At 33.6% G+C, this 20,896-nt stretch overlaps 1 protein-coding gene across 2 annotated transcripts in view; it reads right to left on the bottom strand.

Annotated features, from left to right (window-relative positions):
* LOC106668544 (dnaJ homolog subfamily C member 13) overlaps positions 1 to 20,896 on the bottom strand; it is a 46,044-nt gene that overhangs the window by 11,214 nt on the left and 13,934 nt on the right. For both annotated transcript variants that reach the window (XM_024225306.1, XM_024225307.1), the window contains exons 9-24: positions 19,804 to 19,985; positions 18,417 to 18,624; positions 18,146 to 18,301; positions 17,829 to 18,083; positions 17,565 to 17,744; positions 13,090 to 13,269; positions 12,800 to 13,008; positions 12,574 to 12,733; positions 12,354 to 12,502; positions 11,941 to 12,085; positions 10,557 to 10,759; positions 5,624 to 5,909; positions 5,167 to 5,321; positions 1,495 to 1,696; positions 1,238 to 1,429; positions 1,043 to 1,178 (exon numbers count right to left, since the gene is read on the bottom strand). In XM_024225306.1, coding sequence (XP_024081074.1) covers positions 1,043 to 1,178; positions 1,238 to 1,429; positions 1,495 to 1,696; positions 5,167 to 5,321; positions 5,624 to 5,909; positions 10,557 to 10,759; positions 11,941 to 12,085; positions 12,354 to 12,502; positions 12,574 to 12,733; positions 12,800 to 13,008; positions 13,090 to 13,269; positions 17,565 to 17,744; positions 17,829 to 18,083; positions 18,146 to 18,301; positions 18,417 to 18,624; positions 19,804 to 19,985 — 2,998 coding nt within the window. The remainder of the gene's footprint in view (positions 1 to 1,042; positions 1,179 to 1,237; positions 1,430 to 1,494; positions 1,697 to 5,166; positions 5,322 to 5,623; positions 5,910 to 10,556; positions 10,760 to 11,940; positions 12,086 to 12,353; positions 12,503 to 12,573; positions 12,734 to 12,799; positions 13,009 to 13,089; positions 13,270 to 17,564; positions 17,745 to 17,828; positions 18,084 to 18,145; positions 18,302 to 18,416; positions 18,625 to 19,803; positions 19,986 to 20,896) is intronic.

A 20,896-nucleotide genomic window follows, 5' to 3' on the forward strand; every position in this document is an offset into this window, starting at 1 on the left:
AAAAATTATTTATTACCACTCAACGTTTATGACAAAATAGCATAGAGAGTAAAACATTCAGCCATTTTGTTTTTCCTTTGGGTATTTATGTTCAAAAATAATCTGGACCTTAAAATAGGTCAAAAGCTTGTGAGAATTTAATCCATTTGGTCATACAAAGAGCGAGATTATTTGTGAGTAACAAAGTGGTCAATAAAACCAACACTTTTTTTTTTAATTTTTAAAATCATGCAACACATTTTTTGTAGATTGTAATATTTTATCCTGATTCTCCGAAAATTCAGACATGTCACTTTGTTAGAGAAGCTCATTGCCTTAAGACCTGCCATCAACTCCACCTTAAACAACCCTAATTTCTAATTCACTACCTCAATTCTGTCTGGTCCAAGCAGAGTGTCTACCCTAGCTCAAAAATGGCACTATCAACATGTGAGGATAGTAGTAACAATGAGGAGACTAATAAACTGCCTAAAAAAATTTGATCAAGACCCCATCAACCCTGAAACCTTTTGCAGCGTACCAAATTGCCAAAAATCATCAGACAATAGTTTAAGACATTTCTAAATCAATTTTAAGAAAGTATTGTATTCCAAGATAGAAGCATGCAAAAAATACATTAAAGGACTACCACGGCAGAACTACTAAACCTAGGACTAGAATGATATAAAATGATATGATAAAATGATGCTGACTGGGCACTGCAGACTTCAGAGTAGAGTGTCAACTTCAACTCAGAGCAGCAGAAACAAGCCTGTGCAGATATTGCCAGGACTAAGAAGACACTGCAGAACTTGTCCTCTATTAGTATGAAGGCCTATGAAAGCTGGGAATCCTATTCTTGTGAGAGAAAACCAAACTATGCTTTGTGATCTGATAAAAAGTCAGCTTAATGAAAACTACTCGATAATAATGAAGATTGCACAAGCAATCAATACTAATCACAGTACACAAGGTGATAAAGTGGTCGACTTAACCGTAACTTTCCTATAAATGAATAGACACCTTTATTTTTATCTAATTACAACGTAACTTTATATCATACCTTGTGAATATCGATCAAATAGTATACTTTGAGTCTGAAGAATAAGAATAATATTATTTGTGTTGATTCCATTTTCATTCCAAGAACTTCTGCTGCATAAGAAATCATAAGCTTTATTGACTGCTTCAAATTTGGGCTGGAAATTAACACACAATAAAAATATAAAGCTTAAAATACAAATCTATATCCACTTACCCTTCCTTCGCTGTTCTTATCAGGATGATACTTTTGTGCAAGGTGGTAGTAAGCCTTTCTAATGACAGGTTCGTCATGATGTTGGCCAGTGGGTAAGTTTAAAATTGCATAAGCTTCATCGCAAGACATAACAGGTGGTTTTTTTTCTACTTCGCCAGTCCATGCTTCTAGAACATCTCGGAGAACACTAACCTTAAAAAATTTTTAAAAAAATTGTTAATTAAATTGATACACTGATATATTTTTTGTTAATTTACTGGGTCATTAATAGGCCAATCGGGAAAGCGAGTTGTATCACAGAGATGTCTTAGGTAGAAGATATTACAAAACAGTTCATTTAATAATTGTGGATATTTAACCACTGGGATGACTATGTACTGATACTGAGCTTTATTATTGCTCCACAGCCTAGGCGTAAAATCAGCAATATGGGCAGCAATTTTTTGAGTAAGCATGCGTCTAAAACAAAAAAATAATGTGAATGTTAGTCTGTTGGACAATACCTAATAAAAATACACTCAAAGCCAAGAGAAAATTTTTGTATCTCTTTTGAATCTCAATACTTGAAATTAAGCCTTACCTCAAAATTCGTTCTTGCTAAATTAAATAAAAACAACTGTTCAACTCTCTTACAACATAAATGTCATAAAAACACATTAAATAATGAATTACATAAATTGTACAGTCAAAGAGAAACAAAACATTTTTATCAATTTCTTGTTCAACAAAATACCATGGGAAAAAAACTTGATGTACGGTACACTTAAAAATATTCATAAAGACCAAACAACTCCATTTAAATTTTACCAATAAACTTACACGGTCCTACTAAATAAGGAAGAAAACATTTATTAAAAAAAAGGCTTAAAATCTGTCCCAAAAACAGAACTAGATATAATGAAACTACTGTAAATAACATTAAATATCTAAATTAGATATTTGGGAGGTCCAATAGTTCTCTGTCTACTGGATAGGTAGGTAGCAGTGCTACATTATCATTGAACACCAAAACTACATTTCTGAAGTTAGAAGAATTTCTAAGCAATAATGATTGTAAAGAAACAAAAAAGGACCCCATCTTAAAATTAAAAACTAGAGTTCAAACAGCTATAAAAAATACTGATTTTCTATTCTCAATTGACCAATATGCTGTTAAATGGTATGGTTAAAATCCATAAAGAAAATTGTCATTCATCAAACTCATAATAACAATAGATAAAATAATTAAAACCCACACCAATTTCAAATGTACTTTCGGTATTAACAATTCTTTAGAATTGATAAAACAGTTAAAGAACATACCTAAGAACTGTGCTTTAGTGTCATTTGATGTTGCTAATTTAACTAATTATTGTAAATTTAATAATAAATTTTATGAAATGACAGGGTTACCAAGGGGTCCATAATCCCCACTTAGTACTGAAATATTAATGGATAACTTTAAAAATGTTTTTTTCAAATCAAATAGGGTAGGGGATAGACAAGGCCTACTGCACTTCGACCTGAATAGATTCTATTTTGCTCCCCTGTTATTTATTTATAACTCACTGGCCAGCTTCAGGTTATTAATCAGCTTCCATAGCTTTGCCAGCGGCTCCTTAGAGTAGGATCTTGCTTGTGGTTTTTCTTGCCCTAGTTGCAAAAACCTGCACCTACATAGACCTTCACAGAAACGTAGAATGTGTTCTACAGTCTCTTCCTTTTCTTGTCAGTATCTGCACAGTGTTTCTTCTGTTTGTACTTCTATTCGGTACATGTGCCTTCTTAAGTGGCAATGCCCTGTCAGGAGTCCAACCAGAATCCTGGTCCAGTTGCAGTTGCCTTTCAGTAGTTCCTTTATCAGTTTTGCGGATGGTCCTTCCATGAATCTCTTCACAAGCCTTCATACCTGTGGTATTATTCCACCAGATTTTGGATCCATTTTAAGATGTATCCTCTTTGGTGGCAGGCTGCTAAGCCACAATAGGGTTCAGGACCCAGAGAGTCCATGTAGGCCCTCTTTTTGGCCAACATGTCAACTTTTTCATTGCCTTTATGCCCCGAATGTCCAGGAACCCATGTCAGGGTCAGGTCAATAGTGTCACTGTTCTCCGTCAGGGCGTCCATGCAGTTCCAAACACTCTTTGCCTTTCTTGGCTAGTACCCTAAGTGCTGGCTGGCTGCAGAGAAAATGGCTATCTTCCGGGAATGTATTCCTAGCCTTTTTATTTCTCTGGCGCATTGTCCAATCGCTACGATTTCAGACTGGAAAACTGTAGCATATTTACCTAGGTTCACCGTCAGTTCGGTCCTTGTGTTCATTCTGAAGACTCCAGTTCTCATACCCTTGTCAGTTTTGGAGCCGTCAGTATACCAGTAGGAGTTTACCTTTAGCGGTATTCCTTTGGCCCATTCTTCCCGTTCTGGTATCAGTACTTTGTACTTTTTGGTAAACTTGTACTCTGGAGTAGTGGCATCAATTAATTGGCATGCCTAGAATGGCATCGGCATATATCTCCTCCCTCAGTTGAAATCAAATAACAAATTAATTAAATCTGTCCTTTCTTGTAAATGCTATGTAGACAATATTTTATGTATATAGTTGGGAACACTAGAGGATATTAAAGAATTCCTCAAATTTATTAATTCTTTACACCCTAGTATAAATGTTACATTGGAAATAAATAAAGATGGTTGTTTAAATTGTCCATAATAAACAACTTAATTGAAATAGATGTGTATAGAAAACCCACAACCACAGGCACCATAATACCAGCAGATGCTTCTCTCCCATGGACCCAAAAGGCTGCTGGTTTGATTTGGTTCATAGACCGAATGTTAACACTCCCTTTAACGCTTGCTAACTATAAAAAAGGATTACAAACAGTTAAAACCTTAGCTAAAAACAATGGATATAAAAAAAAATTTATCGACAGGTTGCTAGTAAAAATAATAAAAAATTAACTAAAGAAGCTAATCAGACTCAGCCACCACACCAAAAATGAATCATTAGGTTTAGATACATTGATGAACTATCAGAAAAAGATGGTAAAATTCTTAAATGAGAAGGTTTTAGAATAGCTTTTAGAGGTATGTGTTCATTTAGAAATATCCTCTCAAAACCTAAAGACAAGCTTGACAACATGGCAAAAAGCGGGGTTTACCAACTTAATTGTAATGATTGTGACATTAAGTATATAGCACAAAGTGGCAGAGAAATTAAAACGAGAGTTAAAGAACATTTGCCTAAATAGAACACATTTTCTGAATTTAAGGACTATCTAAATGAAATAAAACACAATTTCAATTTAAATACAACAGTGTTACACAATTTCAATAAAGGGAGGGAACTAGATTGGTTTGAGAAATTTGAAATAAAAAATGTAAAATTAAACATAGAGATAAATGCATAAATAATATAATAGATTTTGATTTACCTCCTCTTTTAAACATGTAACTAAATTATATTTGACATACAAATTAATCACTAATTTAAAATAATTTTCTTACAGTATTTATTAGGATAATATTTAGCTGTGTTGTAATTCACGTTTTTTGCATGTTCAAAATTGAGCGGCATTAAAAACCAGCTTCTCATTGGAGCTGGAAGGGTCAAAGAAGTTGGTGGATTTATTAAGACTATTACAATTCATGTCAACACATTACGATTACATCCTCTTTAACCTGATGTTGAGCGTTAAATGCTTGAAATCCAATCATAAACAACAAATCTGTGAGTAGAACCACTTTTTACAAAAAGTGAATCTATCTACTCACCCCACCTTCATCATTTCTACCAAATATGAGTGTCCGATTTTGTTGTCTTTGAGGGTACATGAGTAAAACTTTTCAGTTACGTTTTTTTTGCATTAAATTTCAATGTATTATGAAAAATTATTACAACAAAACATAAAATCATTCATTAGAAATAATAATAATTTCAAACATACCTCATTTCTGCATTCCAAATTGCTTCAGGAGTATCAAATTCCCCCAAAAATATTTGTGCGAATTTTTCCGGTCCATGATTTTCTAGATAATTGACCATTGCTTCAGGTAACAACTGTCCAAGAATGCTTCTCTGCATCAATTCTGATGTGTAGTTCTAAAGAAATAATACAATAAATTAGTAATTTTAATTAATTAGATTTGAATGTATATGAAGATTTTTTTCTTAATTGATCAGTGTGAAATATTTTGGTGTGGTGTTTAGTGACCGTTAGTTAATGATTATTTGGAGATCGTAAGATGCGGTCTGGTGTGACGTAGGTTTTAGAAAAACATTTTCTTTATCGTGCCAACGTTTCGATCTCTATTGAGATCATCTTCAGGGCTCAAAGTGTTTGTTTTCTGTGTAGATGTGTTATTATTGGGTGTCGTGTTGAGAGTGCCCACTAATCTACCTACCTCTTCTCCCCGGAAAGTTTGCTTTGAATGAGTCATCTTTAGGAATTTTGCTATAGGTAAAACATTGGATCCATTGTACATTAATATAAAATAAAATACACCAGTTGTATATAATTTTGGCATATAAATATTGTCTTCAGCTATACAGCACAGCAAAGTAGCCACTTTCTCCACTATTATGGGTTCAAACGTAAGAAGAAGTTGAACTATGTGATGAATACAATGTTCACTTGAGAGGAGTTCCTTGATTTTGCTCATTGGGCATATTATCGCATTATCTTTGTTCCTGAAAAAATAAATGAAACGTAACTAACTGCTATTATTAATACTTTGAGTAGAGAATAATAAAAACATATCCTGTAGCCAAACTCAAGATAGAAACACACTACCAACTCAGAAAAAAACTTGTTTTTCAATAGAAATCATATATTTTTAGTAGTCTATTGACCAAATTACTTCTTTCAATTAATTAATCTTTTTATGTACCAACAGCTACTAACAGCTCCCCCGTGGCCACTTCATATGTCACTGAGAATCGAATCCTGATTACTCAACATTTGAAAAATGGCATTAAGGAGGGAAAATTCGAAAGATTGTAGGTTGAGATGGAGAGTTGGTGTCCGAGTGGGTCGAAGTCACGATATCTCAAGTGGTTAGTATAGTGGCGTATTGAGCCAAAGGTCGTGGGTTTGAATCCTGCTTGTGACACTAGCATTTTCATTTCAACCAAAACCTTACATAAAAAGATTAGTTAATTGAAAGAAATCATAGAGATATAATTCTGAAAGGAGGCAAAGAAGACCTGTCAATATGGCATGACGGATAGAGTGAGAAAGATAATTCTATAGGGTGGGGGCTTGAATGAGGAAGGGAAGATGGGAAGTTTATGGGCCGACAAACAGCTGAGGTCATTGCCGACCCTCTGTGTGTTTTCCTTCTTTTTCTCTTCTTTCGCACATATTTTGTTTTAAACTGCAGCCATTTGAGCATCTTGATCTGGTTATTGACTCTCTGAACATAGTAGTTCTGTGTTTAAGGAGTCAAGAGAGCAGGAGCGAATTTGAAGGGAGTGTTAAGAGGAAGTTGAAGAGAATGCACAGCAGGGAATGAGAAGACATTTCTGCAAAGGAACAATATAACAACGTAAAATCTGTGTATAGATCATTCATGCAGGACCTTCTAAGGGAGCCAAATATAAATATCTTCCAAGCTTCTCAGTGAGTCTCTCGTATGCAACACATCCATAATCAAAGTGGGGAAGAATAAGGGAGGAAACAAGTTTATACGTAGTTTACTTTTAGGAAAAGGTATGATTAAGGACAATCCCAATTGTTCATGACAGTGGGACAGAAGAAAATAGGGCGACTGTTTTTTTTTGTTTTTTTTTTAAACAATGGATAGCAGGAACTGGAAGAGTTCCCCCTGAGCACTGCAGCTGTTCAGCTTATTGTACCTTATCCCTGGCTCCATTTTTGGGGGCTTGCATCACGAGTGTGAATTGAGCCCCCGGTGTGCCGGTGTTCTTCCATCGAAGAAACTCATGTTTGAAGTAGGCTGGGACCAAATTCAGGGTCACTGAGATCTGATCCCGCCCCTTCCATTGATGAGTGCCGTCAATTTCTTTCTACTGCGGCCACCGGTCCCCTTAGGCGTCAGAAAAAAGTCCAGAGGCGACGGAGGGGATCAAACCCACGACCTCGGGATTTACTAACCGAGAGTCTGACGCCTTAACCACTCGGCTACCGCGGCCCCCCAGGGCGACTGTTAATTATAAAGAGCAATTCAACAAGTTCCATTCTGGAATAAGTAAAGTCAAAAGTGCTGTCCACTTTAAACTAGGAGGAAAAAAGTCAATATGTCTGAAGCCTATACATGAATTAATATAAAACTGTTTATGTAGTTGGGCTAGTGATTTTAATAATAATATTAAAAAAAAGTTAAATAATGCAAGGTAAGGCACACCATGAAATCCTTGATCTATAATTCTTTTATATAAGATAGATAGATAGATAAGTGACTTTATTTTTTACAATCTTGTTACATAATGTTGTTATTATGATCTATTTACAAAAGTAAAGACATGCATTGCCACTGGTTGTGCAGACCGTTGTGGGTGAGTTGACCTTGCGACCTATTACATTTCTTTTATTTCATAATTAAATTAAATAATTCTCTTTTAAACTAATAGCATTACATTACAGTTAAAGTTTCATTGACACAATAATATCAAACAAATACTAACTTTAGGGCTAATCTACAATTGTACATAAATCATATTATTTCTTTTTAAACAATTACTAAATTCTTTTACACTTCATATCGATGTAAAACCATAATTTAAATAAGTGAAGATAAAGTAAAGTAAATCAAACCAAAATAAAACAAAGATCAATAACAATAATTTAGGGATAACTAAGATAACTAATAAATAACAAGCAAATTACCCTTATACTATTTTGGCACTCAAATTCTAAGCCGCTCTGCAGTAATGCACAAGCACTACCCAATTTTCCCCATTTATATATTTGATCATTTTTTGTGCTGGAGGCTTACTGTCATGAAAATAGGCCATTCTTAAATCGGATAGTCTGGGACAGACCATGAGGAAGTGAAACAGAACTTCTACCACGTACTGGTCATTACACAATGGATACCCCATCTGTATCTCCTTGTATGGTTGTTGTTTGAGTTTCAGAGTTTGGCTTCTTCCTGCCATTACCCATTTTAAGTACGACCATGGGAGCTTTGCCAGCAAGAAGCTTAAATCAAAATTTAACTCCTGATACAGAGGGTATTTTTCTGTTTTCCTTACTCCCTCTAGAATTTCTCGGCGCCATTGTAGGGTATATAAATTTTGAATAATCTTAAAGAAGCTCACCCATTCTTTAATATTTTCTTGGGTGTTTTATCAGCCTTCTCAGTTTAAATATACTTTCCTAAAGGTAGATTGGGGATGAGGCCAGGAAGACAGAAACAACATTTATTTTCTTGTCGAGCTTTCGGCAGAATATATCGCCTTCATCAGGACTTCGAAAAAAATTGTTATATTATATGAACAGATACATGTGTGTAGATAACGGATTCGTGTGTAACCGTAATCGTGGTGGATTTGGAGTATATGGTGGAACATTAAATTACGATGGGTCTCCATATAGAGGAAATTTGAAGGGGTGCTGTATGGTAATTTAAACAGCTTCTTTATAAAGTATTTGTGAAATACCTCTACCTCCCTACATTCTTTCCCTCCCCATACCTGTACACCATAGCAGACTATGGATCTGAAGACTGTATCAAACACTCTAAAGTTGGCTTCAATACCAATATGCTCCTGCTTCATGACCGTCCAGATAGCTCCCAACCCTTGTTTGGCTTTATTCACTTTATTTACAAAGTTATTCTTTAATGAGAGTTGTGAGGTTATGTTCACTCCAAGGTAGATATATTCATTTACCACCTCAATATCATTTCCTCCCATAGACCATTTCTCACTTCTGGCCGGTCTTCCTCCATTCCTAAATATCACAATTTTGGATTTTCTTAGATTCATTTGTAAATCCCACATATCCATATAATCGTTGAACCAGTTTATCATTCTCTGCAGAGAGTTGGGACGTGTCGCTAAGAGGACAATGTCGTCTGCATAAGCAAGAACATTAATCCTCTTTTTTCCAACTTGTACTCCACCACCATCCACAAATTCTTCTAAATCATTTAGAAAGAGCGAGAATAGTAGGGGGCTCAGTAGGCATCCCTGCTTTACACCAGTTGTTATTTCAAACTTCGCACTTCTACCACACCGAACCCCCTCCATCATTATATAAATATTTATTTATAATTTATTTAAAAAAGCCTATTACTTGCAACGATTTCACCATAATTTGAAATTGGATTTTCCCTATGATGTTATCCATTTATTGGGAATCGTCTCGCCCTGAGAAAGGGTTAGAGGTGTGATGTAGGACCGAAGGTGGTGTGGAAGAAAGAGGGGATACAGGATAAACAAACTACTCAGCTGAGGTAGTGAGGCGTTTTTGAGAGATATGCCAGCTGCTCCAGCTAATAAGTAGTACAACTGTCCAGCAAGAGAGATTTTGCGGCCATCTTGGAATGGCAAACCTGGGATCCCGGAAAATTCAAGTCTACATGAGGTGCCTTTTTGAACGATACATTTTAACCTTTTTTTTTTTGCCAAAGCCAGTAATTCCAAAATTGTAATTTTTCACCAAAATTAAAAAATTTTGTTTTAAAAAATAAATACATTTTTTTTCTTTTACTTAAAGGTGTACATTTTTTATTTTTTAATTTCATTTCTAACTTCGTTATAATGTTTTATTTTATTATACATTCTCTTTTCTTTTAGTTTGATTTTGATAAACCATTATTTTTAACAAGCCTACATAGTTGAGCACATATGTGAAGGCAGTTTTAACGGATAGTCTTTCTCTATACGTTTCAAAAAGAAAAACCAATGATCTAGTTGAAACTGACCCTCACATACTCCATGATATCTTTTTTGACTATGTATAATTTAAGATAATGTTAGAAAGGGTATGTTTTGGGCTGAATATACAAATTTTTGGGTGACCATTTTGCATCATCAATTATGCATCGTGTAAGGTTAGGTTAAAGGTTAGGTATAATACAAGTTAGATCAGATTAGGTGTGACTGAGGGCAGGTTAGGGTTGGTAGGGTTATAGTTAGATTAGGCTAGGGGTAGCTTAGGATAAGGAGGTAGGTATAGGTCCCATTTCCATGATTCAATGTTTTTTCCGTGAAGTGGAGAAAACATGAGAGTGTAAAGCATGAAATAGGGAAATTAACATTATTTATATTCTGTTTTTAATTCAAATTATGTTATTTAAAAAGCAATATTGTTTGATTAATAATGTGCTACAGACATATTACACATAATAAATGTTCATGTATAAATACCTGCTTGGATAATACTCTATCATTCTAATCATCATATTGAGGATTGTAATAGCAAGTTCACTCTCATTTAAAATAGAATTTCCTTTGGCAAGAAGTGTCCATTTAAGTTGGGTTATGTTTTGAAGAGGTCTCCAATTGTGCATACCTTGAGCCCAACATTTTGTTTTGTTGTTAATTACCCCTTTGTTATACAACTCTTTTAGCTATAAATCATAAATTCATGAATAGAACAAAACTTTTTTTAAAAATTAATTTTATAATTATATCTAGGGAAAATATAATTACAAATAGTTATGTAATAATGATGATAATAATGACTCATTTATTCATATTAATTATGAATGAGTATTCAACCTTAAATTAGTGGATCATTAAAAATCTTATTGTTTATGAATAAATGCCTAATGATCTCAGAGGGGTAGTTTGCAATTTTTTTAAATAAAAAGAAAATCACGTTTGTTTTAATATTGGGGACAAAAGTCCAACACCATCTTCCTCATAGTGCCCGTGGAGATCGCCCTGTTACTAACAGGTGACTCTTTCATCCTCATTCAGGAGAAAATAGGCGGGTCGGTCAGAGTAGGCTAAAAGGGGTTCTAGCGATCCGATTAAGGTTGTAGTAGAAACCTGCGCATATATTGCTAGAAAGAACGAACTGTGCAACATGTCCTCTGTTAGTATGAAGGCTTATTCTGCAGGCTGATATTCCTACTCCAGGGAGGGGAAAAGCCAAGGCCTGAAGGATACACAAGATAGCCCTTAACAGTTAATGAAGCTTTGGGATCTGATAAAAGGCCTTAGACTTAATGAGGAGCATTAAATAATAATGGGAATTGCACAATAGACGACCAACATTGGTCACAAGGCACAAGACACTCTTAACCTTAACTGCCCTATAAAGGGTTAAATTCCTTGTTTAATCTAATTACAACTTGACTTTACATCATACCTTCTGAATCTCAATCAAATAGTGTACTTTGAGTCTGAAAACCTTGGGAACAAAACTTTGGGAACTGATAAAAAGCCTTAATTAAAGTCTTTAAAGAGCACTAAATAATAATGGAGATTGCACAATAGACAAATATTAGTACTGTGTGGAGGACCTTAATTAAATCCTTAACCTTATAGCAAACAGACCACATTTATCTGTTGACGAAGAAAACAGGCTTAGATTTGATGTTTCGGTGGAGTGGATAACACCACCACATACACCTTATGGCTTTAACATCCCAACTACTTTTATCTGTGAGAATACTAGATTGTAGCAGGTTAATCATATATGAAAACATATATGAATACATGATATGCAAAATTTAAGCATACATTTTCCTAATGAAGAAATTACTAGAAAAAAGAAGAAAACCTTTACTTTTAAAAATGTTACCTCTTTAAATGAAACTGAATTACGAGGATTTTTATTATCTTCTTTCCTTTCTTCAGATGTACTACAATAATGCCATTCTTTTTCCTGTTCTCTTTCAAAAGAATTTCCATATTCAATCACGTTAGTTTGTGTAGGAACGTAAGCTCTAAAATACATAATAATTATTTTATAATAATTTTATTATATTTATTATTTATTTTAAAGTAATAATAATTTATTATAAAGCATACACATATAAAACATATAATTATTTAATAAACTGATAATAATCTTAATTCACTTAACTCTTTAAGATGTAAATTTACATTATACTAAAGACTATACAGATTAGGCTATATAGAAAAAACATGAGGTAAAAAGTTGGGTAAATATTAAAACACCCAAGAATACAAAACATGTGATTAAGGATATACCTGGAAGTATGTAGATGTGCAAGTGTCATGAGATCTACAAGAATCGTTATACCTGAAGAATTCACTATAATATCTTTAACATTAGCCTTATTGTGGGTTAAAGTCTTTAAAAAAAGTATGAGCCTATCACGCTCTAATCTATCAGCTGTCTGAAATTGTTAAAAAAATTATATTATATCCTTGTCTATTTAAGCATAATATATAATATAACTAGATTTACCCTTTCTAACATATTAACAATATGTTTTGTATCAGAAAAATAACCTATACTTTCATGATAACATTCATACACCATGGCTAATGCTTCAAGGCACATACATTTTATTTCAGGTGCCGTTGGAACTAGAAATCGGTGATACAAATTGTTAAAAAAGCTCGTTCTGAAAACAATGATTAATCGTTAGATTTGAATTAAAAAACAGTACTTTTGTATCTTAATTGCTTACGAAATGTTAGACAGTGACTCAGGAGCTTTTCGACAATCCAACAGTACTTTAATATAATATCCATCGATGCAGAGTTGATCTTTTAGACTAGCATATATAACTTCAAATTCGGAGTAATTCCAAGCGATTACATTTCCTCTTGTGAGTTCCCTATTGGCGTCAAATGCTTTAACTTCTTTGTCTAAAGCATTTCTTAATTCATCTCGAGTCTTGATAAAAAATAAAATAAAATGACAATAAGGCAAAATATTCAACACTATCATCAAATAAAACAAATGATATGCATATACCTTATGATTCCAAATTAAATTAGGAAGAGAGTGATTATGATTGAATTTATAATAAAATAATGCCCAATTCAAATTACTTTTTATTTGTTGTCTGCTTTTTCGTAATACCACTGGTGCAAATTTAAGTTTATCATTTCTTTTTTCTTTGCCAAGCCGTGCTCCCCAATGCTCGAATGTATTCTGAAACGATAATATATTCACTTTATTAATAGCTAAGTTCATTACATTCTATACAGATATTTTGGGTATTTATACAACACAAAGAATTCAGTTTGTTTTATAAATCTTGATAGATAAAATAAAAATACAAAATTAAACATCACTGTCAAGCAGTACAAACTGGGACCTCGATAACATCCAGTTACTACTTGTTATTTTTACTGAAGTTGGTTATTTAAAAACCGCCTGTCATTTTTTAGAGAAATAACGATTAAAAAGCTTTCCGGAATACTTTACAAATAATAAACTGCTAGGAAGGAAAGAGTTTCCCAGACAGTCCAGGGAGAAAAAGGAGTCCAAGCCAACAGGTGGCATGTATTTGTGCAGAGATCAACATAAGAATTGGCCTCTTTTTGTGTACGTGTACTACAGTGTATAGTACTCTGTAGAAACGTTTTAAGTCTGTGGAAGTTGAATTCCCAGTATGCACACATTCCTACTTGGAGTTTGATCAAAATAACAATAATAATAAAATAACAATCAAGAACCCAGGCCTGCATATTTCCACTAACCTGTCCCTTCAAGGTCCAGCTTATCAAAGAATTAATGTGTGATAACGATGCAGGATTAATTTTCCAGAATGGATCTCAGGTCTGATCCTAAATATTGAGGAAACTCACAAAAACAGAAAAAACGAAAATGTTTTTGAATGCACTCAAAAAAGGCAAATTTCATTTTCCTATTGCCTTTAACAAGAAAAGCTTCCATCTGCAGCCAAATAACACGATCTGCAAGTTCTTCAAAAATTTTGTTCTTCTAAAGCTCAAAGATATTTTACTAATTTGAAGGTCTTGTGATAAAAATATATTATTTAATAATTAGAATTTTTATTGTATATTCCAAATAAAAAGTTTATTGATGATGGGTTTTGGACTGCGAGTCGGTTCAACATGAGTTCACTGACTCGCAGACCAAAACCAAACATCAACTTTAACACAGCAAGTCAGGCTATGTTACTTAAAATGTATGTGTCCACAAGTGGGGACAGACCCTGTGCTGGTTTAAAAAAAGTTTATTGTAAGAAAAACTGTTGAGTTGATAATGGGTGGTATTGGTCTGCAACTCGGTGAACTCATATTGAACCAGGATACGGTTACTTACTGGGTATGTCTCTATTCGCGTGTTTTTTGACTACCCATTTTGCATTATAAAGACAATAGATCTAGTAGAAAAACTAAATAACTTAACAATACCCCTAACTGGGGGCGTCAGTGGCCGCAACCGTTTAGGCGTTGACACGGCGCTCATCACTGTAAGGTCCCAGGTTCGAATCCATTTGAAGCTGACATATTTACAAATGGGCTTTTCTTATTAAAAACACCGGGACCCTGAGGGCTTATATGACCTGACCTCTGCTGTTGAAAAAAAAGAGAAAAAAAAACTTGAAATTCAACGATACACCCCATAAGATGTCTAGGGATGGGGAACCCAACATCTGCCATTCTTGCAGAGCTGTTTCTCCAAAATCTCAAAGGAAACCATTTACTTAAATAATGGCTAAGAACAGAATAGTCCATCTATTTATATATGTCAACAACATACTCACCATAACAGAAAACTCCTCCCCAGAAAACATACTTAACACAACACGCAAAAACATCACACTCATCATAGAAATTGAAAACAACAGCAGTATCAACTTCCTAGACTTACCAGAACCAACAATAGAATCGACTTACAAATATGCAGAAAATCCACTGCAAGCAACATCATAAATGCACAATCCAACTACCCATACCAAAAAAAANAAAAAAAAAAAAAAAAAGAATAATAATAATAAACAACTTTTTCAACAAACTCTCACTGAAAACAACAGCACTAAGGACCAACAATAACACAGGAAAACTGTTAAAAAGAAACATAGACATGACTAACCTGCTAGACAATAATAGTATTTATAGCATCACACGCCAATGCAGAGATACATACATTGGACTGCAATGTATGTATTGGCTGGAAGGAAATTAAGAGATCAATTCAAAGAATAGATCCTTCACAGACAATGACAGAAAATCAAAATTAGCCACACACTTAATACAACACAGCCATAAACCAAACACAACACACATAAAGGACGAAAACTCAACATACTGGAGAATCTTGAAATATACAAACAAATAACACTTAAAGGCAGAAAATTCAAACCCACAAACGAACTCACATTCATACACTACCTTCACCCCATTAAAACCAATACATAACAAAAATGAAAACGTTCAGAAGAATAAAACATTGAAAAAAAAAAAAAATCACAACACACAATAATAACTAGCAACGGAAATAACCAACATCACGACCAATCAATGAGCACCAACCAATGACCACGCCCCCACTAGCTCAACACCCCCAGCTATATAAACCCTACTGAGACAAAATGACAGACAATTCCTCACTGAAGATGGGGCAATGCCGAAACGTGTTTGAACATCTCAAAAAACAAGCGAGTGGAGTAACCCATTAAGTAACCCTGTGCCGGTTCAACATGAGAAAAACTGTTATTTTATTGATGTGCTTGATTTTTTCCCCTAAACATTATGACCTCAGTTTAATTAAGCGCTGGATCAAAAAAATATGAATTAAAAAATAAATAAATAAATAAAGTGTTGGATAGATAATGTTTTTCCACTAAAAAAATGGAAAAAATAAATAAAAATACATAAATATTAATTAAATAAAAATTCAAAAGATATTTCAACTATTTACAGTTAGTCCAGCTGACAATCAGTTTTTCCCCCTTACCCTTCATATTGTCTCCATCATAAATACAGAACTGAAAATATCGAATTATATGCAAAAAATTGTCCCCCTCGTAAATACTGAACTGAAGATATAAAATTGCATGCAATAAATCTAATCGTAAGTCTGAAATATCTACTTCACCTATTACTACTCTAATAAATTTTGAGCCCCTATAAAATTTAAATTGTGATCATTCTGCAGTAAGAACACTGATGGGAGGAAAATCCTATTAGGCATCCTTCTATTTATATTATTATTTTTATTTTTTTTTAAAGAATGCAAAAGTATGGTAATAATTTCATTTAGACATCTCACTTATGATGGTAAAGTGAAAATATTGTTGTTTTAAATGTATGTATATTTTTTTCTCTTCTTCACGGTCTTAGAACAGCACTGACACTATGGCTAGCACTAAACTTGGAGTACACAAGTTAAAAGAAACCAGCCAACGCTGCTATTTGATTTCAGGGAAAAAGGGGCGAAAATGTCTCGAGGCCATTGTCGTTTAAGGGTGTCATGTTCTTGGGATGTGAAAATGTATATAAGGCTTGGGCAGCAGTATAAAAGATGGGACCAAGAATGCTCCCTTGTGGGAAACTGGCTTGTATTGGTTTAATATCGGGTTGTCACACTCTGAAGCGGCGGTCAGTTAAATAGCTTTAGACATATGCAGGAGCCAACCTGATAAATGCAGACTTGTTGACGACTCTCACTAATGGAGCAAGGTGTCAACACTAGCTGCAGTGTTCTCGCAGCATCATCTCTTGCACCCTCAAAAGCCAATCTGGCTGCCTGCTGCACAAGGCCATTTGCTTGCTCACATCCCGCTACAACATCCGGCTCATAAACATCAGTCCATGAACTTCAACTAAAGGCTGCTCCACCCACAACAATCAAATCCCCAGTTACTAAAATCCTATGTGAATCTAGGGTTGGTATATATTTTAAAAGAAGAAATTTAGTCTTACTTTCTTGGGCAGAAGTTCTTAAATAATAAATAAACATTATTATTATTATTTTTTTAGTGATCCCAAGTTATTTATCAGTTTTGGATTCATGGTCTTCGATATTAACAGAAAATGTGTAATAATAGACATTAAAATACACAACCTTAAGCAAGTTTGTTACAATTTAAAATCAACAGTAAAATTTTATCAATTAATTATTCTTTTTATCTAAGGTCTTGGTTGAGATGAAAAAGTTAGGGCCAAGAGCGGGATTCAAACCCACGACCTTCAGCTCAATACGCTGCTGCTCTAACCACTTAAGCTATCTTGACTTCAAAAAGTTAGTGTCACGAGCTCAGGTGGTAATAGCAGTGGCATACTGAGATGAAGGTTGTGGATTCGAATCCTTCTCGTGACAATAACTTTTTCATCTCTACTATGACCTTAAATAAAATGTATAATTAATTGAAATAATTAACCCGGTCAATTAAGTATGCTAAACATATATGGATTAGTAAAATTTTATTTCCTCTATAAACAAGTTACACTGGTTGAAATAATCTTTATTACCTCAATGTGTTTTTCTAGTAGTCGATATCTCTTTTCCAAGATTGCCAAGTGAGGATTTTTGGCCAATTTATTTGCATGATCTTGTGCTAGTTTTAAATTATCCCTTACTATAATAGCCATGTCATCACTTTCTTTTGGCGGTATTTCATCACTTTCTAAATAGGCTAGTAAACCAGAGGGCTAGAATAAATTCATCAATAGTCATTAATACTTGTTCATTACAATAATATATTAAATGGTATGGCCACAAGAAAGAATATTTACCAACAGGCGTTTAAGAAGTTCCATCCCATTATTGTTACCTGCCAACCACAGACCTACTAACTGCCTAGATAACTTGCACTGTGTATACATTTGCAAGTCAGTTTTAGGAGTGAATAAGGCAGTTAATAAATGACGAGGTAAAGCACTTTCACTCAAAGCAAGTTCTTGCATGTTCCTTGCCACATCCTGCTCGGCTTCCTCGATAATGGCTTGCATCAAAAGACTAGCTCCTTTTACAATTGTGACACAGGGGTGCTGTTAAAGAAATTCCATTTTTTATGCATACTTTTTTGAGCACGATCTTAAAATTTACATACCTGGAAATGCTTAAATAAACATCTTCCTCTTTTAGCTACTAATTGAAGTAATGCATCAAAATATCTCCCTTCAGTTGTTTCACTGTATGGTAAACAGAGAGCAAAAGTCAACATATCAAGCATAGCTGCTACAACAAGTGCACCAGTTCCACTATTCTAATAGAAAAACAAAAACAGAAATGCCAAAGATATAAAATTACATAATTTTAATTAAAATGCACAACAATTGCAATGTAAATGTTCATAATTATTATATAAATTATTTCCTTACAACATAATGTGTCCATCTATCCAATAGTTTATTCAAAAAGTCTTCCTTAGATAATAAAGATGATTTATTCTGTTGCTCTTGTTTCAAATCATAATCTTCATGCATTGGGCGCATTAATGCACAAATCATATCTACAGCTGCATGGGTCATGGCTTCATTGTTTCTATTTAAACCTTTTACAACAATAAATCCAAGGCTTTCTCTAAACCTATTAAATATACATTAAAATAAATAATCTAATAATGATGTTGAAATGCTTGCACTATCGTTTGCTTCTTTTAATACAAAATGAATTAAAATGTGAATCCCCCAATTAGAGAACAAAAAATTAATGTTAAAAGCTTTTCATTTCTTGTATTTCTACACAACTGCAATAACTGAGGGTCTATTAATTTTGAATTTTCCATCTGCTCTTACTATAAATTAAACAGAAGTGGATGTTGCCAAGTTTGACAAATTGAAAGCTAAATTAAGAATCCAAGAAACAAAATGTATTCATCAGGCAATTTAGACAGGAGTGGGCATTTAGTACGTGTTTATTCTGTAAACTCTTGCACTGAAATTTTCCAATTGGTGCTGGGAACGACCAAGATGAATCTCGAAGAATTATTTATTTATTTTTTTACAAGGGTTCGCAACAGCAGAGGTCCTATCAACCCTCGGGGTGTTGGTGTATTTGAAAAAAACTCCATTTGTAAGTATGTTGGTTTTGATTGCAGGGACGCTGGATTCAAACCCGGGACCTTTACCTTACAGTGATAAATGTCAACACCTTAACCATTGCAGCCACAGACACCCTCATTAGGCTTGAAAAATTATGAAAATTACAAAATGTTTTTGAACCAAGCCTACCTGAGTAAGTGCAATGATTCTATATCATCACAGGGCATTCAATAACTTCAAAATCATTATTCAACACTAAATTATGGAAATTCGCATATGGAAATTTGATTAAAGTCTCAAATAAGAAATGAAACATGATCAAGCTTGCAAGGAAGCTTCTCGTGATACTATATTCAGATAGAATTCACATATCTAAGAGGATAGATGTTAGCTTAAATGTTACAGTAACGTAAAAAATTTAAATCAAAACAAGTTTAATTGAAAATTAATGTGAGCCACAATTTCAATAATTTTGAAGGGGGTGATGGTGGAAATCAAATTTTTATTTATATACATAAATATAAAACTGTACCATGTCTAGCAGGGAAAAATTGCAATGTACACGTAGAAAGTTCAAAATTTATATTAATCTATTTAGGTTTGAGACTACATGTCATTTATAAAATGAGAAAGACATCTAGTTGTGAGTAAACAAAAATTATCTGTGTTTGAGCCATAAATGATAAATTTTCAAATTGGTAAGGTGAGTTAGAAAGCTACATACCCATTTAACTGTGTAAATGAACTAAATCCAGTTTTTGATGCAACTAGCCGCCTGATAGCATGATACAAAGCTTCCAATTCTTCATCACACAATGAATTAGTATCAACAGTATCTTTTATCTTAGTTGTAATTACATTTAAAACTTGTACAATTGGCTTTTCTTTATTTTCTTTAAATATCCCCTGGAAAAAAATTCAATATATAATATAACATATATAAAATAAATAAAAGTATTATTTTTAGGGAGGGGTTACGCTATCAGACTTGTATTTGCCATGCTAACGGTTTTGGGTTTGAATCCTGGCATAGCTCTTGGAAAGGAATTTTATTTAAATTAATTTGGAAAAATATTGTAAAGTAGTTCCAACTCCTTGTCCTCGATCCTCAACGCCTAGTTAAACGTTCTTTATGATAAGAATTACTTTACATTTTAGGCAACTTGAGACTACAAATTATGACACAAAATATAAAAATAAATTAATTTGTTTATGGAAAAATAAAACCAACAACTAATAACTCACTAGATAGAAATTATGAACGATGGAGTGGGTGTGGAGTTCAATCCTTTTTAAAAAGATGGTTCCTACTCACAATAAGTTGTTTCGCAACAATCCGGATTTCAAGCCCTTTAGCTCATCATCAGATTGAAGGGTTTCTACAAATATGTCTCTCGACATGAATTGCAAAAGTGAACCCGCTTATACCCCCGCCAATGCGATGTTCCAATTAGCAGCTGGTTTTTTAATGGCGCTCAATTTGAATGTGTGAAAAGCAGGAATTATAACACCAATAACTATTACAATAGTAAATACTGTAAGAAATTAATTATAAATTAGTGATTAAAGATAAAAGATTAAAAAATTAGAATAATACCTTAATATTATTAAATTATTGGGTTGTCCGGAAAATAATGCAGGATTTTGGTATTAAACAAAAAAAAAGAAACTAGTTACTTTAAAGCAATGTTCTTTAATCAAAATAATTTCCCATACTCTCAATACATTTCTCCCAACGTGTTGGTAACTTATTAATTCCGTCTGAGTAGAATTCAGAATTTTTAGAATTGATAAAGTCAATAAATGCATTTTCCAGT

Source organism: Cimex lectularius, unplaced genomic scaffold (genome assembly GCF_000648675.2).
Source record: "Cimex lectularius strain Harlan isolate CLEC.00 unplaced genomic scaffold, Clec_2.1 scaffold21, whole genome shotgun sequence".
Lineage (NCBI taxonomy): Eukaryota > Metazoa > Arthropoda > Insecta > Hemiptera > Cimicidae > Cimex > Cimex lectularius.